The sequence below is a fragment of the Triturus cristatus genome, chromosome 1_1 (assembly GCF_964204655.1).
Source record: "Triturus cristatus chromosome 1_1, aTriCri1.1, whole genome shotgun sequence".
Classification (NCBI taxonomy): Eukaryota; Metazoa; Chordata; class Amphibia; order Caudata; family Salamandridae; genus Triturus; species Triturus cristatus.
In genome coordinates this window covers 141,415,209-141,437,586 of record NC_140579.1, presented here as the reverse complement: position 1 = coordinate 141,437,586, position 22,378 = coordinate 141,415,209, and the positions used below count along the sequence as shown (strand labels likewise).

The following is a 22,378-nucleotide window of genomic DNA, read 5'->3' as shown; positions in this document are numbered from 1 at the left end:
TTAATAAAGCATTATTTATAAGTACATTTATCTGACATGCTCTATGCATATTATTTTTGTAGCTAAATGTTGTTACCTAGTCTAAACTAGCACACACTTTAGGATGAAAGGCAGAGCTTACAATGCTGTGTATTGCATATATAGTTTTAGTAAAGTCAAAAGGTAATCATGTTATTAATAATATAGAAGTCTTAATGACTCGCAGTGCTAACCCTTTTCCAGCTAGTTAGGTCGGGCCTTAGCCAAGACCTTTTGGTTTTACTAAAGTTATATGTGCAGTATTCCTGAAGAAACCATCCGCTGACCCAGCAGAACCGAAGAACTACCAGCCCATCTCTCTGCTCCCCTTTCCAACAAAAGTTCTTGAGAAAGCAATCAATCAGCAACTCCCTGAACACCTGGTACACAACAACCTCCTGGACCCCTCTCAATCTGAATTTCAAGCCAACCTCAGCACTGAGACAGCCTTGATCGCAGACACCAACTAAATCAGGGCCCTCCTCGATGGCAGAGAATCGGTAGCCCCCATCCTCCTGGACCTGTCAGCCGCCTTCGACACTGTCTCCCATCACATCTTGATCAACAGACTCTACCACATCGGAATCCAGGGAGACACCATCAAATGAATCGCCTCATACCTCAGCGAAGGAACCCAGAGAATCCGTCTCCCACTGCTCACTACAGAACCCAAGAAGATCATCTAAGGCGTCACCCAAGGATCTTCCCTCAACCCATCCTCTTCAACACCTACATGACCCCCCTGGCCAACACCGTCAGATCGCACGGACTCAAAATCCTCTCCTAAACTGATGACACCCAGCTCATCTTTTCGCTGTCATACGCCAACAGAACCAACTTCCACAGATGTATGATGAACTTCGCCGACTGGATGAAGGACAACTGTCTCAAGCTAAACATGGACAAGACAGAAGTCCTCATCTTTGGGAACAACACCTCGCCATGGAACGACACATGGATGCTCGCAGAACTGGGCCCTCCTCTCATCGCGACAGGCCACGTCTGCAACCTCTGCTTCATCCTGGAAAGCAAGCTATCTATGAAGAAACAGGTAAGCATAGTCTTATCCCCCTGCTTCCACACCCTATGAATGCTCTGCAAGCTATTCGGGTGGCTCCCAGTCCCCACGAGAAGGACTGTCATGCAGGCCCTCATCACCAGCAGGCTAGACTACGGGAACACACTCTATGTAGGAATCACTGCACGCCTCCTGACGAAACCAGACAATACAAAACTTAGCGGCCAGACTCATCCTCGACCTCGCCAGAAGGACCCACATTGCACCGCACCTCAAGAAGCTACACTGGCTCCCTATCTTAAGATGCTGACCCTTTCATACAAAGGCCTGCACAACATTGGACCTCTTCCTCGCAGACACCCCCCGATATGCCAAGCCAACAGCTGAGGACGCTCCTTCTGGCACCTGGCAGCAAAGACATGGAACTCCCTTCCCCTGCACCTCAGGACCGCCTCATAGCGCTGGGAATTCAGGAAAGGACTCAAGACCTAGCTGTTTGAATGAATATATCGCCATGCAGCAAGAAACAACACTAGCGCCTTGAGTCCCTCTTGGGTGATTTGCAGCGCTTTATAAATATCTGATTGATTGAGTGTACTTGGGCTTCATGCCAGCCTTCTTCCTCCGTTGGCATGTTATGTCATTCACATTTTTCTTCTACCTCGAGTAAGCTTTTGGATGTGTTTGTTATACTCCCGTGCATTTCTGCTATTTATAATGGAAAGAAAACCCTTGTACTTTATTGTTCTAATTCGTTTTGGGATTTTTATTGTTTTGCATTTCAACCTAACTACTGTTTTAGTCCTGCATAAATTCTTTACACATTGCTGTAAGTTAAGCCTGTCTGCTCTGTGCTATGGCTACCAGGGGGAAAAGCAGAAGGAACAAATGATATATGGAATCATGAACGATACAAAATTCACCCCCAGTGAAAAAGATCTGGATTTAACCCTTCGTTCTTTAGCTCACTTTGCAGCCTCAGTTTGGACCTAGCCATATGCAAATCAGTCTTGACCCTGTGCCTCATGGGAACAGTCCAGCCCGAACTGCCAAGCCAGGTCTTCCCCGGACCGGAAACAAGCATCCTGGGACCGGTTTCGGGGCATCACTACTCATCAGCCAGGATAGCTTGAATCCTGTGGCAAAGTGAGCATGGGACCCATGTCTGGGTAGACCTTTCCCACTTAGGGCGACAAAAGCAAAATGAAAAAATGATTGATGGAATGCTGAACAATACAAACATTCACCCCCAGTCACAATGATCTCTGTATAGTCCATCGTTCTTTAGCTCACTTCACCACCGCAGTTCAGACCAAGCTATATGCAAATCAGTCTTGACCGTGTGCCTCATGGGAACAGTCCAGCCCAAACTGCCAAGCCAGGTCTTTCCTGGATCAGAAACAAGCATCCTGGGACCGGTTTGAACTGATTTGCATATGTCTGGGTCCTAACTGGGGTTGCGCGGTGAGCAAAAGAACAATGGATTAAACCCAGATCCTTGTGACTGGGGGTGAATGTTTGCGTTGTTCAGCATTCCGCCCCTCATTTGTTCCTTTTGCACATGGCTACCAGGGGGGCAGTGCAGATTAATTTAGTGACTGACAAGGGTTGTGATTATTCCCTCAAGAGGGCAGTCACCCATCCTAAATAATATTCTAGGTCCCTATACCCCACCCCATAGATACTTTTGGGGGGTGTGTTAGCCCCAACATGTGTCACCCCCTGCTGTCCTTAGGGTGCTTTATAGCTGTGACTGCCCGTTTAACCTACATTTAAATAAACTCCTGTTCTTCACAGAACGTGCGGCTCTGACATGACATTGAAATCTGTCATACATAGTACTAACTCCTACAGGAAGGATAAACTACTCATTGTCCTCACCCTTGGGCTTGGTGGGTTTGAAGGAAGTAAATGGCTTCTCCAATTGGAGTGCAGTTGCATTCAGGCCGGAGACACCCTTGGTAAACAACAGTACCACACAGAGGTAATGTGCGGCAACCTCTGCCTGTCCCAGAGCCCCAAGAGCTGGCGACGCTGGTGTGTATTTTAGGGGGATGTGCATTTGGGAGCCCTTTACTGTTTGGTTGGGGTGGGCACACTGACTTGAAGAGGGAAATGTTTGGGTGGTGTGGATGTTTGGGTGGTTTGACTGCTTTGGTGGTTTGAGGTTTCTTAAGAGACATGGTCAGTGCTTCCAACGTATGGATTTGTTTTCGGTGTGTTTTCTGTCAACAGGGTGGGAGTGTCAGATGGACATTACGTTGGTCAGTGCATTCATTTGGAATGATGTTGGCTTGACTGTGGTGGACGGTTGGATGATGCATTGGTCTGTGTTGGACAGAGGTATGGATGCGTCATTGGTTTGGAAGTGGCTTGGCTGCTATGATGCCTGGTGATAGTTTGAGTGGCTTAGAGGTTTAGAAGAGGCGTAGTTTCATTGGGGTAGAGGTACTGGCAGGGAACTGGTGACTTGAAGTTAGTTTAGGTAGGATGCAATGTAGGCGGAGTGTTGATTTTGGAGGGATATTGGTTAGGGTGAAGCAGCTGTGTGGGCAGGGTGTTTTTCTGTTCTGGAGGTTACTTTGGTTAGAGCAGAGGTGTGGCTAGAGTGCTTGTGTCAGCAGGAGGTTGGTATGGGTGGAGAGTTTGAAAGATTGTTGGGGAAGTGGAGGATTTATTCAAGTGGTGATTTAAGCCTGGTGTTAGTTTGAGTACGGTGGAGGTTTGGCCATTACGTCAGAATAGAAGTCTTGAGGCGTTTGGGTGGGTGGGGCTTAATTGTGGGAAACGTTTTTCTTTGGTGTTGGTTCTAATAAGCTACGGCTTAATCATCTCCATTAAGGCTATATGTCAGAAGAGAGCTTTGCTTCTGGTGTTGGCTTGAGCTTAAATTGGTTTTGTTGGAGTGTAACTCTGAGCCTGGTGTTAGCCTGGTCTTGGCTTTGTTCCAACGTTGCTTTCTGCCTGGTCTTGGTTTTCTTGTGGTGAAGGTTTAGCTCCGGTATTGGCTTGGTTGGATTGGTGTTGCTTAGCTGTGGTCTTGAATGTAAAATGGTGTTCTTTTGAGCCTGGACTGGTTTTGAGGTGGACCTTTGGTCCTGGGGTTGGCTGTGGCCTGGTGGTGGCTTGGGCCATAGGTTTTGTTGAAGGGGAGCTGGGCTTTGGGTTGACTTATGTGTGCCATTTGCTTGGTCCTGGGATTAGTATTTTGGGGCTTGACTTTTGGGTCAAGAGTTTACATGGTTATGTCCTTCGTTCTGTTGTTGGGGATGATGGGTCAGTATGTTGGTTTGGGTCTGGTGGCTTTTTGCGTCAAGTGTTGTCTTGGACGGGACTTTGGCATAGGCTATCACCTGGTGTTTCTTTAAGCCGAGGATTGACAGTGGCAAGGTATTAGTTTTGTTGAGGTGAAGCTCTGCACAGGGTGCTGGCTTGGGTCAGGTGATGCTGGTATCTGTGACCTTTTCCCTTCTCTCTCCTTGCAGACCCCACAAGAAGGCTCCTGAACCGCAAGTTTCGCCAGCAGCGTGCATCCGAGCGGAGGGTCGCCTCATTCTGTGAGGTGTCCCCCTTTAAGCCCCAGGCAGCCTTCCTGGATTGGGCCCTGTCTCTGACCCCAGAGCAGCAGAGCCCCCCAGACCTGGGTGGGAATTGGTACACCAGCATCCTGCAAGACCCCCAGAAAACCTTCAGCATCTCCAGCGTCCACAGGGGGGTGCCGGGACCTGAGGGCCAGCAGGAGCAGGCCAAGAGCACCATGGGTAAGCATCCCCACTGAACTCCTTGACACTCCTTGACAGGCTTGGAGGGGGAGAGGGTGCCAGAAGGAATTGACATTTTCATTTTTGCAGCATTCTTATAGGTTCACATGCTTTGCATATTTCTGGCATCTAGTGGTTGGTTGGGAAATGCATTTTGTGTAATGACCCTTCTTTGTGTGTCAACAATGAGAATCCTTCAAGACGCCTCAACTGGCTTAAGCAATGCCCCAAAGCCCATACCTTAGCGCTGTATAACGCCTCTTCAGTGTGGATCAAGACAGACGACTATACTGCAGTGGCACCATTCAGAGACTGGTGCTGGAAGAGATTTTAAAAGAGCATCTGATATAAATGTTCACTGTTTTGGGTTTCAAGTGTTTTGTGTTCCTAGAGCATAAAAAAGGCTCCTTGCGTGGCTTGGGGCACGAGAGCCTGCCCCTCCCAACACCTGCTCTGGACAGAATGGCACAATGCTCTATAAACCAGCGCGGCCGCGAAAGTTAAAGCGACCTCGCTAATTAGACAAGGAATGTCAGGAATGCCGCTAGCATCCAGCTGGGCTGCTGCTCGCTCCCGAACTCCCTTGGCCAGGGGAGTTAATGTTTAGGGAGTAGGCGGGACATGCACCCGCCTTTGGCCAATTGTGGGCTTTAACTTTTTTAAAGCAAAAGACACACAATTGATGGACGGAATGCAGAACAAATCAAACCATTCACCCCCAGTCAGGAGATCTGGGTTAAATCCATCATTCTTTTGCTCACCATGCCACCCCAGTTTAGACCTGGCCATATGCAAATCGGTCTTGACCCTGTGCCTCATGGGAACAGTCCAGCCCGAACTGCCAAGCCAGGTCCTCCCTGGACCGGAAACAAGCATCTTAGGACCGGTTTCGGGGTTTCACCCCTCTTCAGCCAGGATAGCTTGATTCCAGTGGCACAGTGAGCCCAGGACCCACGTCTGGGCATACCTGGCGCACTTAGGGCGAGAAAGCAAAAGACACACAATTGATGGACGGAATGCAGAACAAATCAAAACATTCACCTCCAGTCAGGAGATATGGGTTAAATCCATCATTCTTTTGCTCACCATGCCACCCCAGTTTAGACCTGGCCATATGCAAATCGGTCTTGACCCTGTGCCTCATGGGAACAGTCCAGCCCGAACTGCCAAGCCAGGTCCTCCCTGGATCGGAAATAAGCATCCTAGGACCGGTTTCGGGGTTCCACCCCTCTTCAGCCAGGATAGCTTGATTCCAGTGGCACAGTGATCCCAGGACCCACGTCTGGGCATACCTGGCGCACTTAGGGCGAGAAAGCAAAAGACACACAATTGATGGACGGAATGCAGAACAAATCAAAACATATCTCCCCAGTCAGGAGATCTGGGTTAAATCCATCATTCTTTTGCTCACCATGGTACCCCAGTTTAGACCTGGCCATATGCAAATCAGTCTTGACCCTGTGCCTCATGGGAACAGTCCAGCTGGAACTGCCAAGCCATGCCACTGGAATCAAGATATCCTGGCTGAAGAGGGGTGAAACCCCGAAACCGGTCCTAGGATGCTTGTTTTCAGTCCAGGGAGGACCTGGCCTGGCTGTTCGGGCTGGACTGTTCCCATTGGGCACAGGGTCAAGACTGATTTGCATATGGCTGGGTCCAAACTGGAATGGCATGGTGAGCAAAAAAACTATGGATTTATGCCCAGATCTCTGTACTGGGGTGAATGTATGACATTGTTCTGCATTTTGTCCATCAAAAGTTCTTTTTTCAATTTTTGAAAGCTGCACACAATAAATGGCCAATCACTTCAGCTTTTCAGCAAACTTGTGCCTGTGGCTTTTTTTTAGCCACATGTACGAGTTTGCTGAAAAGCTGAAGTGATTACAAGAGGTCATTTTCTAGAGCAGCACACGTGTGCTGCTCTAGGCTCGACCAAAAAATGCTGCCGGTACACCCCAGCAGATAATAAAAAATAAAAAAATGAAACCACATTGCCATCTCCTGTGCGGTCCATTGGGTTGCTGCAGGGAGTCTGTGCGGGACTTGGGGCTCCCCCCGCTGTCCAAAATAAAAATTAAATATGTGGGTATCCCGGGTGGGCACCAGGACGGTATGTTTTACCTGACATTTTCACATAACTATAACATCCTTAACTTTTGGGATTTTCAGTGACATATATAGATTTATTTATAAAGTGAGAGAAAGACGTGGGCAGACACTTTTCTTTCTTATCCTTAGGTGATTAATTTTGAGAACAGTGGTATGGATATTTTAGGCTGTTAAAATGAAAATGCACATAGACATAGGTTTTAGGATTAATGTCTTCTCAAATCTTTTTTTCTCTCATGTATCTTCCCATCCCACCTTATTACAGCTAATATTTGAGTCATTTATCAATGAGCTGCATTGCTGAAAAAATCACCAATAGATAACTATTACGTATCAGTAAAAGAAGCTTATGGCACTGTACAGATGGGCGCTTGTAGTCACTCTCCTTCACCATCTAGGCAGGAGGTGTTTCTGTAAATGAGTGGCTGTCTCTCTTTGCTCCTATCCCTAGTTGCTCTGAATGTCTTTACAAAGACCCCTAAGCTTGCGGCCCGGCTGGGATCCAAGGTAGTGCTGGACTGCGGCTTCTCGGCGCTGAAGGATGACCGCTTCTCGGTTGAGTGGCGGTACCAGTTCCAGGGTTCTGGACACGTGGTGTACGCCTACGATGGAGTGACGGACCGCATCCTTGTTGCACAAGAAGGGGCTGAGATCTTCTTCCAGGAAATGCACAGCCATGGGAACGCCTCGCTCCTGCTGCGCGATGTGAGCGTCCAGCATGAGGGCACCTACCTCTGCATCGTTTACACCCCATACCTCCACGTGCAGCAGGCTGTGGAGCTGCGGATCGCTGGTAAGAGACTGCAGGAGAGGGTATACAAACAATAAGCCATGAGTCTGCCCTGTGTGAGTCGTAGCTCGGTGGAGGCGAAGCCCGTGCAGAGCCCGTCACTCAGAAACCTGCAGAGTCCACATAGGCCATGTGCGTAAACCCCATCTTCCAAGTACTGGAGCGTGTGACTCTCTGGTGACACGCAGATCTCTGAATCAGGCATAGTTCTTAGTGGTTGAAATGTGTGTCATTTTTAGATCTGAAGATTGCAGGTTTAAGAATAAGACATATCCCATTGTATGGCGATAGAAGCTATGATCAAGGCGTGTTACAAGTGGGAACAAATCTAGGGGGACAGGTCAGATGAACTCTTTATACCAGGTAGAGACTGCATCTTTTATGTGCTTGCTCATTACCACCCTATCCTTCTGTCCTATAGAGCCACCCCGGGTGACCCTCCACCCAGACCCCCTCTACGTGGTGCCGGGCCGGGACCAGGTCCTGGAGTGCGAGGCTGCGTCCTACTACCCGTTGGACGTGACGGTGGAGTGGCTACGGCGGAATGGTTCGGCGGGCGAGGTGGAGTATCTGACAGGGTCCTGGCAATCCAACCACCGTGCCAGCCCTGATGGCACCTTCACCCTCAGCAGCTATGTGCGGGTGTGGGGGGACCCCAAGGAGCACGGGGCCCAGTACACCTGCTATGTCAGCCACCCGGCACTTAAGACGGGCGCTAAGAGGAGTCTGCGGCTTAGTGTGGCAGGTAAAGTGTGCAGGTGAAAGGACAGACCAGGGTACTACACGTGGTGTGGGATGCTCAGGGTGTGTATGTGCATGCATGTGTGCGGTTCTGCTAGTATGCATGTGTGTATGTGTGAAAGGGGTGGAGTGAATATTGGGGTTCCTTGGGCTGCTGGGGCGCTAATACTGAAGATAAGAGGGGGTGTCTCAGTGGGGCGAGACATGGTGATGGGCATTGGGGGGAGGTTGTTCATCCCCCCTGGATCTGTGGTTCGCTTCATTCACCAGATTGAGGCACTGGGGTTTGAAGTTAATGCTGATTTGGTATCATGAAGCTGTTCTAGATTCACATGCTGTGCATTCTTTGAGCATCTAGTGATTCGGCTTACAAAGGCATCCAAATAAACGCTCTGCTGGGCCTCGACCATAGATGGAGTCCACAGGATTCATGGTAATGTTGCAGTGCTACCACTTTTATAGAGTTTATTCAGGTTGGGAAGCATTGTCTAAATTGGAACACAACATTTGCCCACTTTACCTGAACCGTTAAAAATTCATGTTTTCAAAGACAAAGAGTATCAGCCCAGGGCAGTCCACAGGAAATCGGAAAATGCTGAAAGTCAAGGTTGGCCATCTTCAACCCTACACAGATCTTGGGCATTTGGGGACCCAGGGAGTAAATAATGACTCTGGCTAAGGAGTCATTTTTAGGTCTCATCTGGCTATCGCGTAAGCGATCGCTCAGCGAGACTTATGTAGGGGCTTCAGAAAATGCTCCTAAAGGCTTCCCAGGCGGATCGGTGGCGGTTACGCGCACAACCACGTGCATTCCATTTGCCACAAGCTACTTCCTGAGCGTGCGCCACCTCACGCATTCAGAGAGATTTAGTAAGGGGCACAAGACCTTAGGAATGCGGTTTATGGCCAGTGCATGTGAGGCATTCAAGCGCGAAGCTGGCATCTGGCATCGGACTTGAAAGCAGCAGACTGCTTTTGCCAGCACGCGCTCGGCCTCACTTCCTGCATCCCCTCTTACAACAATTATCTTTCGTTATAACTCACACCCAATATGCTCGTTCCCTCCCACCCTTCCTTTAATGTCCGCTTTTCTTGTTGTTTACAAACCACGCCACACACTGCTGCACGCCACACACTGCTGCACACCACACACTACTGCACGCCGCACACTACCGCACGCCACACACTGCTGCATTACACACTGCTGCATTACACACTGCTGCACGCCGCTGCACGCCTCACACTGCTACACGAAACACTGCTGCACGCCTCACACTGCTGCATGCCACACACTGCTGCACGCCTCACACTGCTGCACGCCTCACACTGCTGCACGCCTCACACTGCTGCACGCCGCACACTGCTACACGCCACACACTGCTGCATGCCACACACTGCTGCATGCCACTGCACGCCACACACTGCTGCATGCCGCACACTGCTACACGAAACACTACTGCACGCCACACACTGCTGCACGCCACACACTGCTGCACGCCACACACTGCTGCACGCCGCACAATGCTACACGAAATACTGCTGCACGCCACACACTGCTGCATGGCACACACTGCTGCATGCCGCACACTGCTGCACGCCACACACTGCTGCACACTGCTGCATTACTCACTGCTGCATGCTGCACGACACTGCTGCACGCAGCACACTGCTGCACGCCGCACACTGTTGCACGCCGCACACTGCTGCATGCCGCACACTGCTGCACGCCGCACACTGCTGCACGCCGCTGCACGCCACACAGTGCTGCATGCCTCACACTGCTACACGAAACACTGCTGCACGCTACACACTGCTGCACGCCGTGCACTGCTGCACTTATAAACAACAAAGGTCCCTAGGAACAAGTAAGATAGAAAAGGGAGTAAATAAGGACCCAATCAGTGCTTATTTTTTAGAGACTTGTCCAGCCGGACAGTGGTCATAAGTTTTTACTGGTATAGTAATTAAACAACAGTTTACAAGGGAAATTCTCAAAGTTGGACACAAGCCTGTGTCCCGTACAGTTAAATAGAGAGAAAACATACACAACAAACAAGGTTCAGGCAAAAAAATGGTTGTTACAATTTGGCAGAGAGTGGAGGATGGATTTAACAAACATTGCATAGGACACCCTTATGTATATAACATAGTATCGTTAGGAACATATAGGGTGTGTACAAGTGTCGACGGCGTTTTGATCCTACACACGCAATATTAGGATCATCATCAGGACAACAAAATTAAGGCCTGTACAGTTTAACCTGAATAACGAGAAGGGGGAGAAGATGGCACTGTGACCGAGGTCCGAGTGCGGGGGCGAAGTGGCGCCAAGGCATCAAAGGAGGGAGAAGGCATCCACTCGGGTTGGATATAATGCAAGCCGCGGCAGGAACAGGATGAGGCTAATTACTGCAACTCATTTAAAAGTAACTTCAGTCGGCAAGGTATTCGACTTGGGGGCAGCTCAAAGGGCTCACAGGTTTCAAGTAGAACCGCGACAATACGCGAGAATGAGTAAATCTGGAGGTCCGGCAATGCGGAAAGCAGGGTCCGATAATACGGCTGCATGCCTCACACTGCTACACGAAACACTGCTGCACGCCGCACACTGCTGCACGCCTCACACTGCTGCACGCCGCACACTGCTGCACGCCGCACACTGCTGCACGCCGCACACTGCTGCACGCCGCACACTGCTGCACGCCACACACTGCTGCAGGCCGCACACTGCTGCACTCCACACACTGCTTTTATGCGAGTTTATGCTACTGACATTGTACATGACAATGCCTTTTATTTGTTTTAAAACCAAAACATAAATAAAAGGCATTGTAATTTTACAATGCCAATAGCTCAAACTCTTATAAATGCGAGACCTATTGCATCCCAAGTGACCCCCCTTGCAAAACCAGGTCGTTTTGAGATAAGCAAATTTCATATCGCCTCACTACGTTGTGGGCCACACACTGCTGCACGCCGCACACTGCTGCACGCCGCACACTGCTACACGAAACACTGCTGCACGTCACACACTGCTGCACGGCACACACTGCTGCACGCCGCACACTGCTGCACGCCACACACTGCTGCACACTACTGCATTACTCACTGTTGCATGCTGCACGACACTGCTGCACGCAGCACACTGCTGCACGCCGCACACTGCTGCACGCCACACACTGCTGCACGCCTCACACTGCTGCATGCCGCACACCGCACACTGCTGCACGCTGCTGCACGCCACACACTGCTGCACGCCGCTGCACGCCACACACTGCTGCACGCCACACACTGCTGCACGCAGCACACTGCTGCACGCCGCACACTGCTGCACGCCGCATACTGCTGCACGCCGCACACTGCTACACGAAACACTGCTGCACGCCACACACTGCTGCATGCCACACACTGCTGCACGCCACACACTGCTACACGAAACACTGCTGCACGGCACACAATGCTGCACGGCACACACTGCTGCACGCCGCACACTGCTGCACGCCACACACTGCTGCACACTGCTGCATTACTCACTGCTGCATGACACTGCTGCACGCAGCACACTGCTGCACGCCGCACACTGCTTCACGCCGCTGCACGCCACACAGTGCTGCATACCTCACACTGCTACACGAAACACTGCTGCACGCCACACACTGCTGCACGCCGCACACTGCTGCACGCCACACACTGCTGCACGCCGCACACTGCTGCACACCTCACACTGCTGCACGCCTCACACTGCTGCACGCCTCACACTGCTGCACGCCGCACACTGCTGCACTCCACACACTGCTTTTATGCGAGTTTATGCTACTGACATTGTAAATGACAATGCCTTTTATTTGTTTTAAAACCAAAACATAAATAAAAGGCATTGTAATTTTACAATGCCAATAGCTCAAACTCTTATAAATGCGAGACCTATTGCATTGCAAATGCTTGTTTAATGTGTTTTGGATTTTGATTATGAGCAGACGCCATTTATATTCTACCTGAATTGTCACCAGTGATGCTTTAAGAGGGTGTAATTTGTGTCTTCCACGGAATGTAGATGAAACTCGGTTTAAGGACTGCAGTGTTTTCAATCTAACTCCATTTAAAAGGCACAAATAAAAACCCCCAGTGAGGACCCAGGTCAGGGGCCACAAGTTATGCACTGATCAGGAGCGGCTGCAAAAGTTTTCTTAACTTTCCATGACAACCCCTTACCTGCAGAGCCTCAAACTGCAAAATCTTCATATTGCAACCCTCCCCCAAAAAATCATGTTACGCTAAGTCAATCCAAGTTGACAAAGAAAAAACAGAGTTAAGGTTTAGGAAAGCTAGAGACAAGAACACTTCAGTGTTGGAACACATCAAAGATCATGCCAAAGGGGCAAAGTATGTCAGGCCAGGCCGACTCCAATGAAGGATGGTCCGTCATCACCCAAAAACTAAGTACCTTCTCTAAGTCCATGTCTGTCAGCTTCTGGCATCGGCTTCAAAATAAAATGCAAGATTTTTTGACCCCAGAAGTTTTGTCATAAATACAAACGTTAGTTGCAAAAAATAAATCCGTTGTTGGCTCCATTCATGAATATGTAATTACAAAGCACCCAAGCCCTAAGAGACCAGCAGAAGGACCATTAACTACAGCTGGTCATCCGACGGTATCTGTTCACACGCCACAATATCCAGAAGGGGCCCACCTCTAATAGGAGGAGTCACAACATCAAGGCAAAACCTGTGAGAAACTCTGGATAGGCTCTCTGGGTCATGAGCAGGACATGTATCGTACTCGTTCCATCCTATCAGACAGAATCTCATCACAGCATGTGGTACTAGACCACCGGGTCACCATCAGGAGATGTATCGTACTCGTTCCATCCCATCTGACAGAATCTCATCACAGCATGTGGTACTAGACCACCGGGTCACCATCAGGAGAAGTATCGTACTCGTTCCATTCCATCAGACAGAATCTCATCACAGCATGTGGTACTAGACCACCGGGTCACCATCAGGAGAAGTATCGCACTCGTTCCATTCCATCAGACAGAATCTCATCACAGCATGTGGTACTAGACCACCGGGTCACCATCAGGAGAAGTATCGTACTCGTTCCATTCCATCAGACAGAATCTCATCACAGCATGTGGTACTAGACCACCGGGTCACCATCAGGAGAAGTATCGTACTCGTTCCATTCCATCAGACAGAATCTCATCACAGCATGTGGTACTAGACCACCGGGTCACCATCAGGAGAAGTATCGTACTCGTTCCATTCCATCAGACAGAATGTCACCACAGCATGTGGTACTAGACCACCGGGTCACCATCAGGAGATGTATCGTACTCGTTCCATCCCATCAGACAGAATCTCACACAGCATGCGGTACTAGAACACCGGGTCACCATCAGGAGATGTATTGTACTCGTTCCATTCCATCAGACAGAATCTCATCACAGCATGTGGTACTAGACCACCGGGTCACCATCAGGAGCAGTATAGTACTCGTTCCATCCTGTCAGACAGAATCTCATCACAGCATGTGGTACTAGACCACCGGGTCACCATCAGGAGAAGTATCGTACTCGTTCCATTCCATCAGACAGAATCTCATCACAGCATGTGGTACTAGACCACCGGGTCACCATCAGGAGAAGTATCGCACTCGTTCCTTTCCATCAGACAGAATCTCATCACAGCATGTGGTACTAGACCACCGGGTCACCATCAGGAGAAGTATCGTACTCGTTCCATTCCATCAGACAGAATGTCACCACAGCATGTGGTACTAGACCACCGGGTCACCATCAGGAGCAGTATAGTACTCGTTCCATCCTGTCAGACAGAATCTCATCACAGCATGTGGTACTAGACCACCGGGTCACCATCAGGAGATGTATCGTACTCGTTCCATCCCATCAGACAGAATCTCACACAGCATGCGGTACTAGACCTCTGGGACACCATCAGGAGATGTATCGTACTCGTTCCATACTATCAAACAGAATCTCACCACAGCATGTGGTACTAGACCACCGGGTCACCATCAGGAGAAGTATTGTACTCGTTCCATTCCATCAGACAGAATCTCATCACAGCATGCGGTACTAGACCACCGGGTCACCATCAGGAGATGTATCATACTCGTTTCCTCCCTTCAAACAGAATCTCACCACAGCATGCAGTACTAGACCTATAGGTGCAGGAAGAAATAGGTGAGTCTTGTTCCCGCCTTGCATTCTGCAAATCTTCTTCATTGCAAAAACCCTTGCTTGACTCTGTCCCTGGTGTCATCCAGCGCCAAGGATGGGAGCTTTGCAAACTCTCGAAATGATTTCAAAGGGTCCTATAGAGTGCAGATCATCTCCAAAGGATTCTCTGTATGATATTATTATTGTTATTCTTTTATAAACTGCACAGGCGTCAAGACCGCTGTTTATAAGTGATAGCATAACAATCATAGGCTATCTTGTGTGTCCGGAACCACTTATCATGGCGACGTCATGTATGCGATCCATTAAACCTGCAGCAAAACTTACACCTGAAAGCTGGACGTTGGGAGGAAGGAAGTGGAGGCAATTCTGTAAAAACAGTTGAAAATTTACAATTTAACTACATTAACTGGCAGATATTGTCCTCAACAGTAGGAAAATATAGAAGTCCTTCGGCATCTAGCATGAGAGCTGAATAAGCGAGGTACTTTCATTATCCTGGAGGGTGAGGTAATCGCATATGCTTGTCTTAAGTCATGCGAATGACACGAGACAGACCACATGAGCTCCGAGACACATCGCCATTTGCTGATCGCAGATGATTGCCATAGATCATGCAGATGATACAAGAGGCACCCTACCATAAGCTCCGAGAAACATCACCGTTTGCTAATCACAGATGATTGCCATAAGTCATGTAGATGATAAAAGAGGCAGCCCACCACGAGCTCCAAGATACATCGCCATTTGCTGATCACAGGTGCTTGTCTTAAGGCATGCGGATGAAACAAGAGACCGTCCACCACGAGCTCTGATATACATCACCGTTTGCTGATCGCAGATGTTAGCCTTAAGTCATGTGGATGACAGAAGAGGCAGCCCACCATGAACTCTGAGATATATCCCCGTTCACTAATCACAGGTGCTTGCCTTAAGTCATGCAGGTGACAACAGAGACAGCCCACCACGAGCTCTGAGATACATCACAGTCGCTAATCGCAGATGATTGCTTAAGTCATGCAGATGACATAAGAGGCAGCCAACCACAAGCTCTGAAATACATCACCGTTTGCTGATCGCAGATGCTTGCCTTAAGTCATGCAGATGACACAAGAGGCACCCGATCAAAAAAAAGGGGGAATGGACCACTTGTAGCTGTGTTACCTGGGTCAAAAACGGTTGGTACTTTTCATAAAAACCCTCATACACGTACGTAGGTGGGAAGGCGGTATATCTTGGTTCTCCGCCTAATCGTAACGCGACAGCATCATCATAGCGTTGTTTTTGGAATGCTGACCTCCACCTGGAGGTAAAACCACTGGTACTACAGTAGTGCCCAGAGACCAAAAAGTAAAGTGAAGTGCTCAGTGTGAAGTGAGGTTAAAAGTTCGAGGCATGTGGGCTGCTGAATTCATATCTGTGCATAGATCGCCGCCTAGTGTTGGGTCCGGATGTTTGCACGTTGTTGTCCTGGAAGAGTCTTCGAAGTATCCTGGGATAGGTGACTCCTCGCCTGGACTACAGTGCGCATGGGCATCCTCTCCATCCTCAGATTGTTTTTTTCCGCCATTGGGTTCGGATGTGCTTATCTTGACTCAAGTTAGGAAAAACTTTTTTCAGGCCAAAAGGCCTTTAGTTCGCGTCGGTACTGTTCCCGATCAGTATCGATAGTTATTTGTTAGTCTACTAACTTCAAGACCAACTCTTTTCGCATCATATCCGACCATCGACCCGACTTCGACGATGGAATTGAGGACACCATTCAAGCGGTGTCCTGTATGCAATGCGAAATATCCCCATGTCGACGTCCACCCGGTGTGCAACATATGCCTTTCACCGGATCACGACGAGTCCACATGTATGGCCTGTGCCCGATTCCGATCCAAAAAGACTCTCCGGAATCGACGAGCAGCGAGACTTGAAGCGCAGCAAGCGGCACCGGCCCCGACCAACATCTTCAGCGCCGAGGACGAAGATGTGGAAGACGTGGAGAACCTACCCTCCAGCCCTGCTTCCGAACACAACTCCGGATCGGAAGACATCGAAGAACGACTCTTTCACAGAGACGAAGCCGACACCGAGGTAGGAGACTACAATGAGGCCTTAGGGGCCGAAGAGAGTAGCTCCGGTGACGAGCAAGGCCTACCCGTACAGACGGAGGATATCCCAGTGCGTCAGTCTATGGCTCCGGTCGAGGGATCGCCTTCGGGCCTTACCCAAGACCTATCCCGCAGTTCTTCGGCCCCGCCCTCTGGCCCGGCCTCGGACATTCAGCGGCAGCCATTACTACCCAAAACGACTGGTTTCCCTTCATCGAAACCGAAACCAAAAGCCGTATCGGTTCCACAGAAACCGAAACTAAAAGTAACACTGGTCGGATCGAGGCCCACCACACCTTCGACGCCAGCCAAACCCGTCGGCACCGACCGCACCAAACGGGACTTCGGTGCCGAGCTCGCAGCAGCCGACGTCAGCGCCGACACACGGAAAAAGGCCATCGGTGCCACCAAACCGCCTCGGCTCCCGGCACCAAAACAATCGGCTCCAGCCACAGTGGTCAAAATAGCTGCTGCGTCTCACACTACTTCGAAAGCAGCACCAAAGGCACAATCATCGACGCCGTCGACAGCTACTACCTCTCCTCGACTCGATGACCCCGTGGCGCCGAAAAAGTCCACGCCTGCCTCTACAGAACCGGTCGGCGCCAAAGAACCATCGGCGTTCCAGGTGCGGCAAGTTGCAGCATCCTTGCAACGCATCAAGGAAAAGGCAGCCCTACAGGACCCTTCAGGCTCCGAGCCGAAAAAAGCTCAAAAAGCTTCTCCGGCACCGGCCAACATCACTTTTGGCCTGCCGCCATCCACGGCACCCAAAATGTTCGAAATCAGAACACGTGTCACCCACACTAGTGTGGTAAATAAAATCTTCTTTACCGGACGGAATTTCATACGGGATCTTAAAATAAAGTAAAATAGCTCAAAATAACAAGAGGCAGAATCCGTGGTATAAGAGGTTTTCTGAATGGGCTTTATTCCATCAAAAATGGCCGACTCGAGTCGCGGCCTTCAGGTTCCGTCACCACGAGGGTTCAGGAAGTGAAGTACAATACTTTATTGACAGACATGCATTTTTATAATAAGTACATTACAATGAAACGAATGTAGAGGGCGTAACATTTGATAAGAAAAGTAACATAACAGGTACGTAATCGAAACTAGGCGTAATAAGGAATAAAAGAAACATGATTGGTTAGGATTATCAGACATAGGTGGATCTATAAGATAATACTTGGCATAGATGCGCGCGCAGCAGCATGACGTGTGAGTGACGTGCAACTAGGGGGTGAAGGGGACTTGACATTTAGCTCTACATGTGGAGACGAGAAGTCTGGGGGGTCAAGTCAACCTAATCCCAAATCATATCTAACATCCTATGTTTAGAGAACTATGTTATCCACAAGGAAGGACTCTCGGACAGAATCTATTCTATACTGACTGTGTGCGTGCACAAACGCCTAAGTGTCTATATGAGATGCGAGGGGCAGAAAACTTTCCATGGCAGCAGGGCTATGAATCACTTGCAGGAGGACGGAAAGGCTGAGTCCTTTGCTTGTGAGCTAAAGGAAATGTTTACCTAAATCACTAGACAGGAATGCATCGGCTGGAGAGCAAAATAGATAATTCGAAGGTGAAATACAGCTTCTTGGCAGGCAGGCGAAAACTGGCCGAGGCAGGCACCGTTAGCTGCACAGGGAGTAGGACAAAGTTCATGGATACAGATGCGAGCTCAAGCTGAAGCTGTCAGAGACAGGGAGCAGGGAAAGGCTTTGAGGACAGAATCGGGCCTACTTGCCTGAACTGTAAAAATGGAGTAACTTAGCCATATAAAGTCGGTGGCCTTTCATACTTAGGAATCGAATATCCAGCCCATTGATGGCGGATCTGACAGAGAACATGTCGACGGTAGACACACATATGTTTGCGTCTTAGAAACTGGAACTGGAGGGAACATACATGTACTTGTAACATGCATATAGAACCGTTGGGGTCCAAGATAGGGGACATAACTGATCAGGAAAATCCACATTTCCACATTCCCTCCTTGTCCCCTACTTGCCCTTCAAGAGATATCAATCTTCATCATTCCATCGATTTGCTCATGGAGCATCATTTCTTCTTCCTTCTTCTTCCGGCATTTTGAACGAGAACTGTGATATGGAATGCATGATGTGGCACACAGACCACAAATCGCTGGTCCACATTGCAGGCATAAACAACAACTGAAGAGCATAAGAAGGCCAATACCTAGGAAGGATAGAACTCTCCATCCCCAGGCTGATATCACACTCCAAAACCACCCGGACCACGTCCAAGTGCCTGTATTCTCGTGTATCTGGCTTACAATCTTATGAAGGCGTGTTATAGTTTTATATACAGATGGCGAATTTTCTGGTATGAATATGCAGCAGCTGGATCCGATGACCCTGCAAGCTCCGCCCCTATCGGCCAGGATGACGTCAAGGACAAGACGATTCTGGAGAACAACAATTCTCATCACTGATTGTTCCTCTGTCAGATTGCCTAGGGCGGCTATAGTCTCGTTTACTACAGCTTCAAGAGTCTTGGTTAGTCTGCGTATCAGCTTACTATTTGATATTGTACCTATATAGGGAAAGATACCTTTATTGAAATCTACATACTTGTCCCATGCCGTCTCAGTATAATCGACAACTGGGAGATCTCTACGCTCTCTTTTGTGTACTAAATGAACATTTCGATAATAATCAGGGGGAGCTAGGAAAACAGGTGGCAAAAGGAATGCTATGTAACAGGTACCATCCCAACCTAGAGGCAGACGCATATATGCCGTCTGACCACATATAAAGTAAGAATGGCGAGAAGCTCTAAATGAAGATTTACCTTGATCACTATATTCTACTGTAGTAACGCATTGGCTATGGCCCATGTGTATGGAACCAACTTTTCTTACACATAATTCACCCTTAACTGGAAATACTGACATAGTGGGCAGAATTAGTTCAACTTCGGTTTTGATATTCAATATCATAAGATTAGGCGTAAAATTACCTAATTTATACACTTCATTTTCTAAATCAGTTCCTGTTCTGCTGGGGTGACCCTCCTTATTGGGGTGACAGACTTTGAATAAAACTAGATTCAGATTTCCCCATATCCAATGTTGTTGATAAACTGCTGTGTCTGGGTCTATGGAATTTAATAAACTAAACCATGCTCCACAGGAGCCATTGTGTGTGAACGGATGTGGAAAGAAAGGCAGAACTCCTTTGTTATTCTGATAGGGAGGGAGTCGGCCACACACCCAACAATTGGTGGCATTACTAGTCTGATGGGAATGATGTAACATACTAATGAATGTGTTATTGCGCAGCGCAAGTCTATAGGACAACTCATGTGGGGGTAATTCACTAAAAGAATGTTCATCAGTTATATTGAAAGCACGTTTAGAAACAGGATAATACATATGCAACAATATGCTTGCAGTAACTATTAAAAAACTCAAGGAAAACAAAATTAATAAAGTCACAATACAGTGGCTACGCAGTAATTTACAATAAGCATGTCGTTTCATTATGATTCTGGACTCTACATCATTCAGACCTAAGGGATACATGTCGGGACAGATTCAACCGCTTCACCTTGGAGAGGACTTAAACAATCAAATCGTCCGACAGTTTGGATCTGGACCTGAGTTTCTGCTTATAGAGTTCGGTGCTACTGGCCTCAGCCAAGGGTAGCTTTGAGTCAATGGGGGAAGACACACGGGGAGTACTGTTTGTGTCAGGAGGAAGTCCATGAAATTTCTTTATATGGCTGGAATGCACCCAGCCTTTTCTCCCTTCGATCTTCACAGCTGTTCTGGTCGTCAGCAGGACCAACTTAGGAAGCCTCCACCTTGGCTCCAGTTGGGTTTTCCGATCAAAATTCCTGACGAGAACATAATCACCGGGAATTACGTCATGAGGTTTCACCTCGGTGTTGTCGGGAAAAGCTGCGACTACCTGTGAACGACAAGATTGTAGTGCAGACATCAAGGAAGCCAGGTAATCTGTCAGCATATTACAGTCAACATCAGTTATTTTACGCGGTATAGGCGTCCCCCACATATTCGGTGGTCTACCAAAGATCACCTCATAAGGGGATAGCCCTGTTCGAGAGTGTGCTACCATTCTCATGTAAAATAGCGCAACTGGTAAAGCTACTATCCAGTCCACACCTTTTTCCTGACATATTTTAGACAGTCTGATTTTTAAAAGTTGATTATGTCGTTCCACGAGACCTGCTGCCTCGGGGTGTCGGACACAGTGGAATTTCCACTGATATCCCAACAAAAGCGAGACATGTTTCATTAATTCGGATGAGAAAGGCTGACCGTTATCTGAATATACAACACGTGGTAAACCGTACCGTGGGAAGAATTCTCGAACTAGCTGCTTGGCAGTAGTCGGGGCAGTGTAATCTGATACGGGATACGCCTCTGTCCAACGGGAGAGAGCGCAGACAACTACGAGAACATATTTGAATCCTCGACAACGTTCCATCTGAATATAATCCATCTGGAGGACTTCAAAAGGATGGTCAGGAGGCTGAAATCCACCCTGCTCTACGGAAACACTCTTTCCTGGATTAAACTGACAACATATCATACAGGTACGAACTTTTTGTTTAGCTGCTGCTCGTAAATGTTTGTTGAACCAAATGTGCTGAATGCTGTCTAGCATAGCCTTCTCTCCTAAATGTGCTGGACTGTGAACTGTAGCTATAATGGCTTGAACCATGGAATCAGGGAGAAACCATACAGATTTCTCCTTCGTCATCCATCCTTGATCTGTCTGGATCCCTCCTAGTTCAGTCCACTTCTTTATTTCTTCTGCTGTGGCATGTGTCTGTATGTCAATTACGTCAAGTGCGGGATCCTTAATTGTCATACACTGTGTTGGTGTCTGAACTATTGGCTTTGTCATGTCTAATATGCGATTCTGAGCAGTCTGTTTAGCTGTTCTGTCAGCTAAATCATTGCCTTGAGAAATGATATCAGTAACCTTCGTGTGTGCTTTACATTTCATAATCGATATAGCAGTGGGTAGATGTATCGCGTCTAACAAAGCATGAATGAGGGGTCCGTGCTGAATGTGGGCACCATGGGAGGTTAAATAACCTCTCTCTCGCCACAGCACGCCGAAGTCGTGTACAACTCCGAATGCATAACGTGAGTCAGTGTATACATTAACTTTCTTATTTGTGGCTTGAATACAGGCTTGTGTTAGAGCAATAAGTTCTGCTGCTTGGGCTGACAAAGTATCTATACAATTTGTCTCAATAACTTTAGTGTCTGTTGTGACTGCATACGCGGCCACTAAATCTCCTGTACTTGTTCTCATGCACGATCCGTCTACATACAACGTCAGGTCTGGATCTAACAATGGAACGTCTGTCAAGTCTTGTCTAGGTTTCGTCTTTATTTCAATGATTTCAACACAATCATGAGCTAGTGGGTCTGTTCCAATTACAGGTAATAGTGTAGCAGGATTCAATGTATTACACCGTCGGATCTCTATGTGTGGTTGAAACAATGTCAGTTCATAACCGGTAAGTCTTGCTATGGTCAAGTGTTGTGTTTGTGTTCGGTTCACAAGAACCTCTACTGCATGTGGTACCTGTACTGTCAATGGATGTCCTAACACTATGGCATCGCT

At 48.4% G+C, this 22,378-nt stretch overlaps 1 protein-coding gene across 1 annotated transcript in view; it reads left to right on the top strand.

The window, feature by feature from the left end:
- TAPBP (TAP binding protein) overlaps nt 1-22,378 on the top strand; it is a 139,512-nt gene that overhangs the window by 59,283 nt on the left and 57,851 nt on the right. The window contains exons 3-5 of the mRNA XM_085622136.1: nt 4,522-4,797; nt 7,358-7,699; nt 8,118-8,441. Coding sequence (XP_085478262.1) covers nt 4,522-4,797; nt 7,358-7,699; nt 8,118-8,441 — 942 coding nt within the window. The remainder of the gene's footprint in view (nt 1-4,521; nt 4,798-7,357; nt 7,700-8,117; nt 8,442-22,378) is intronic.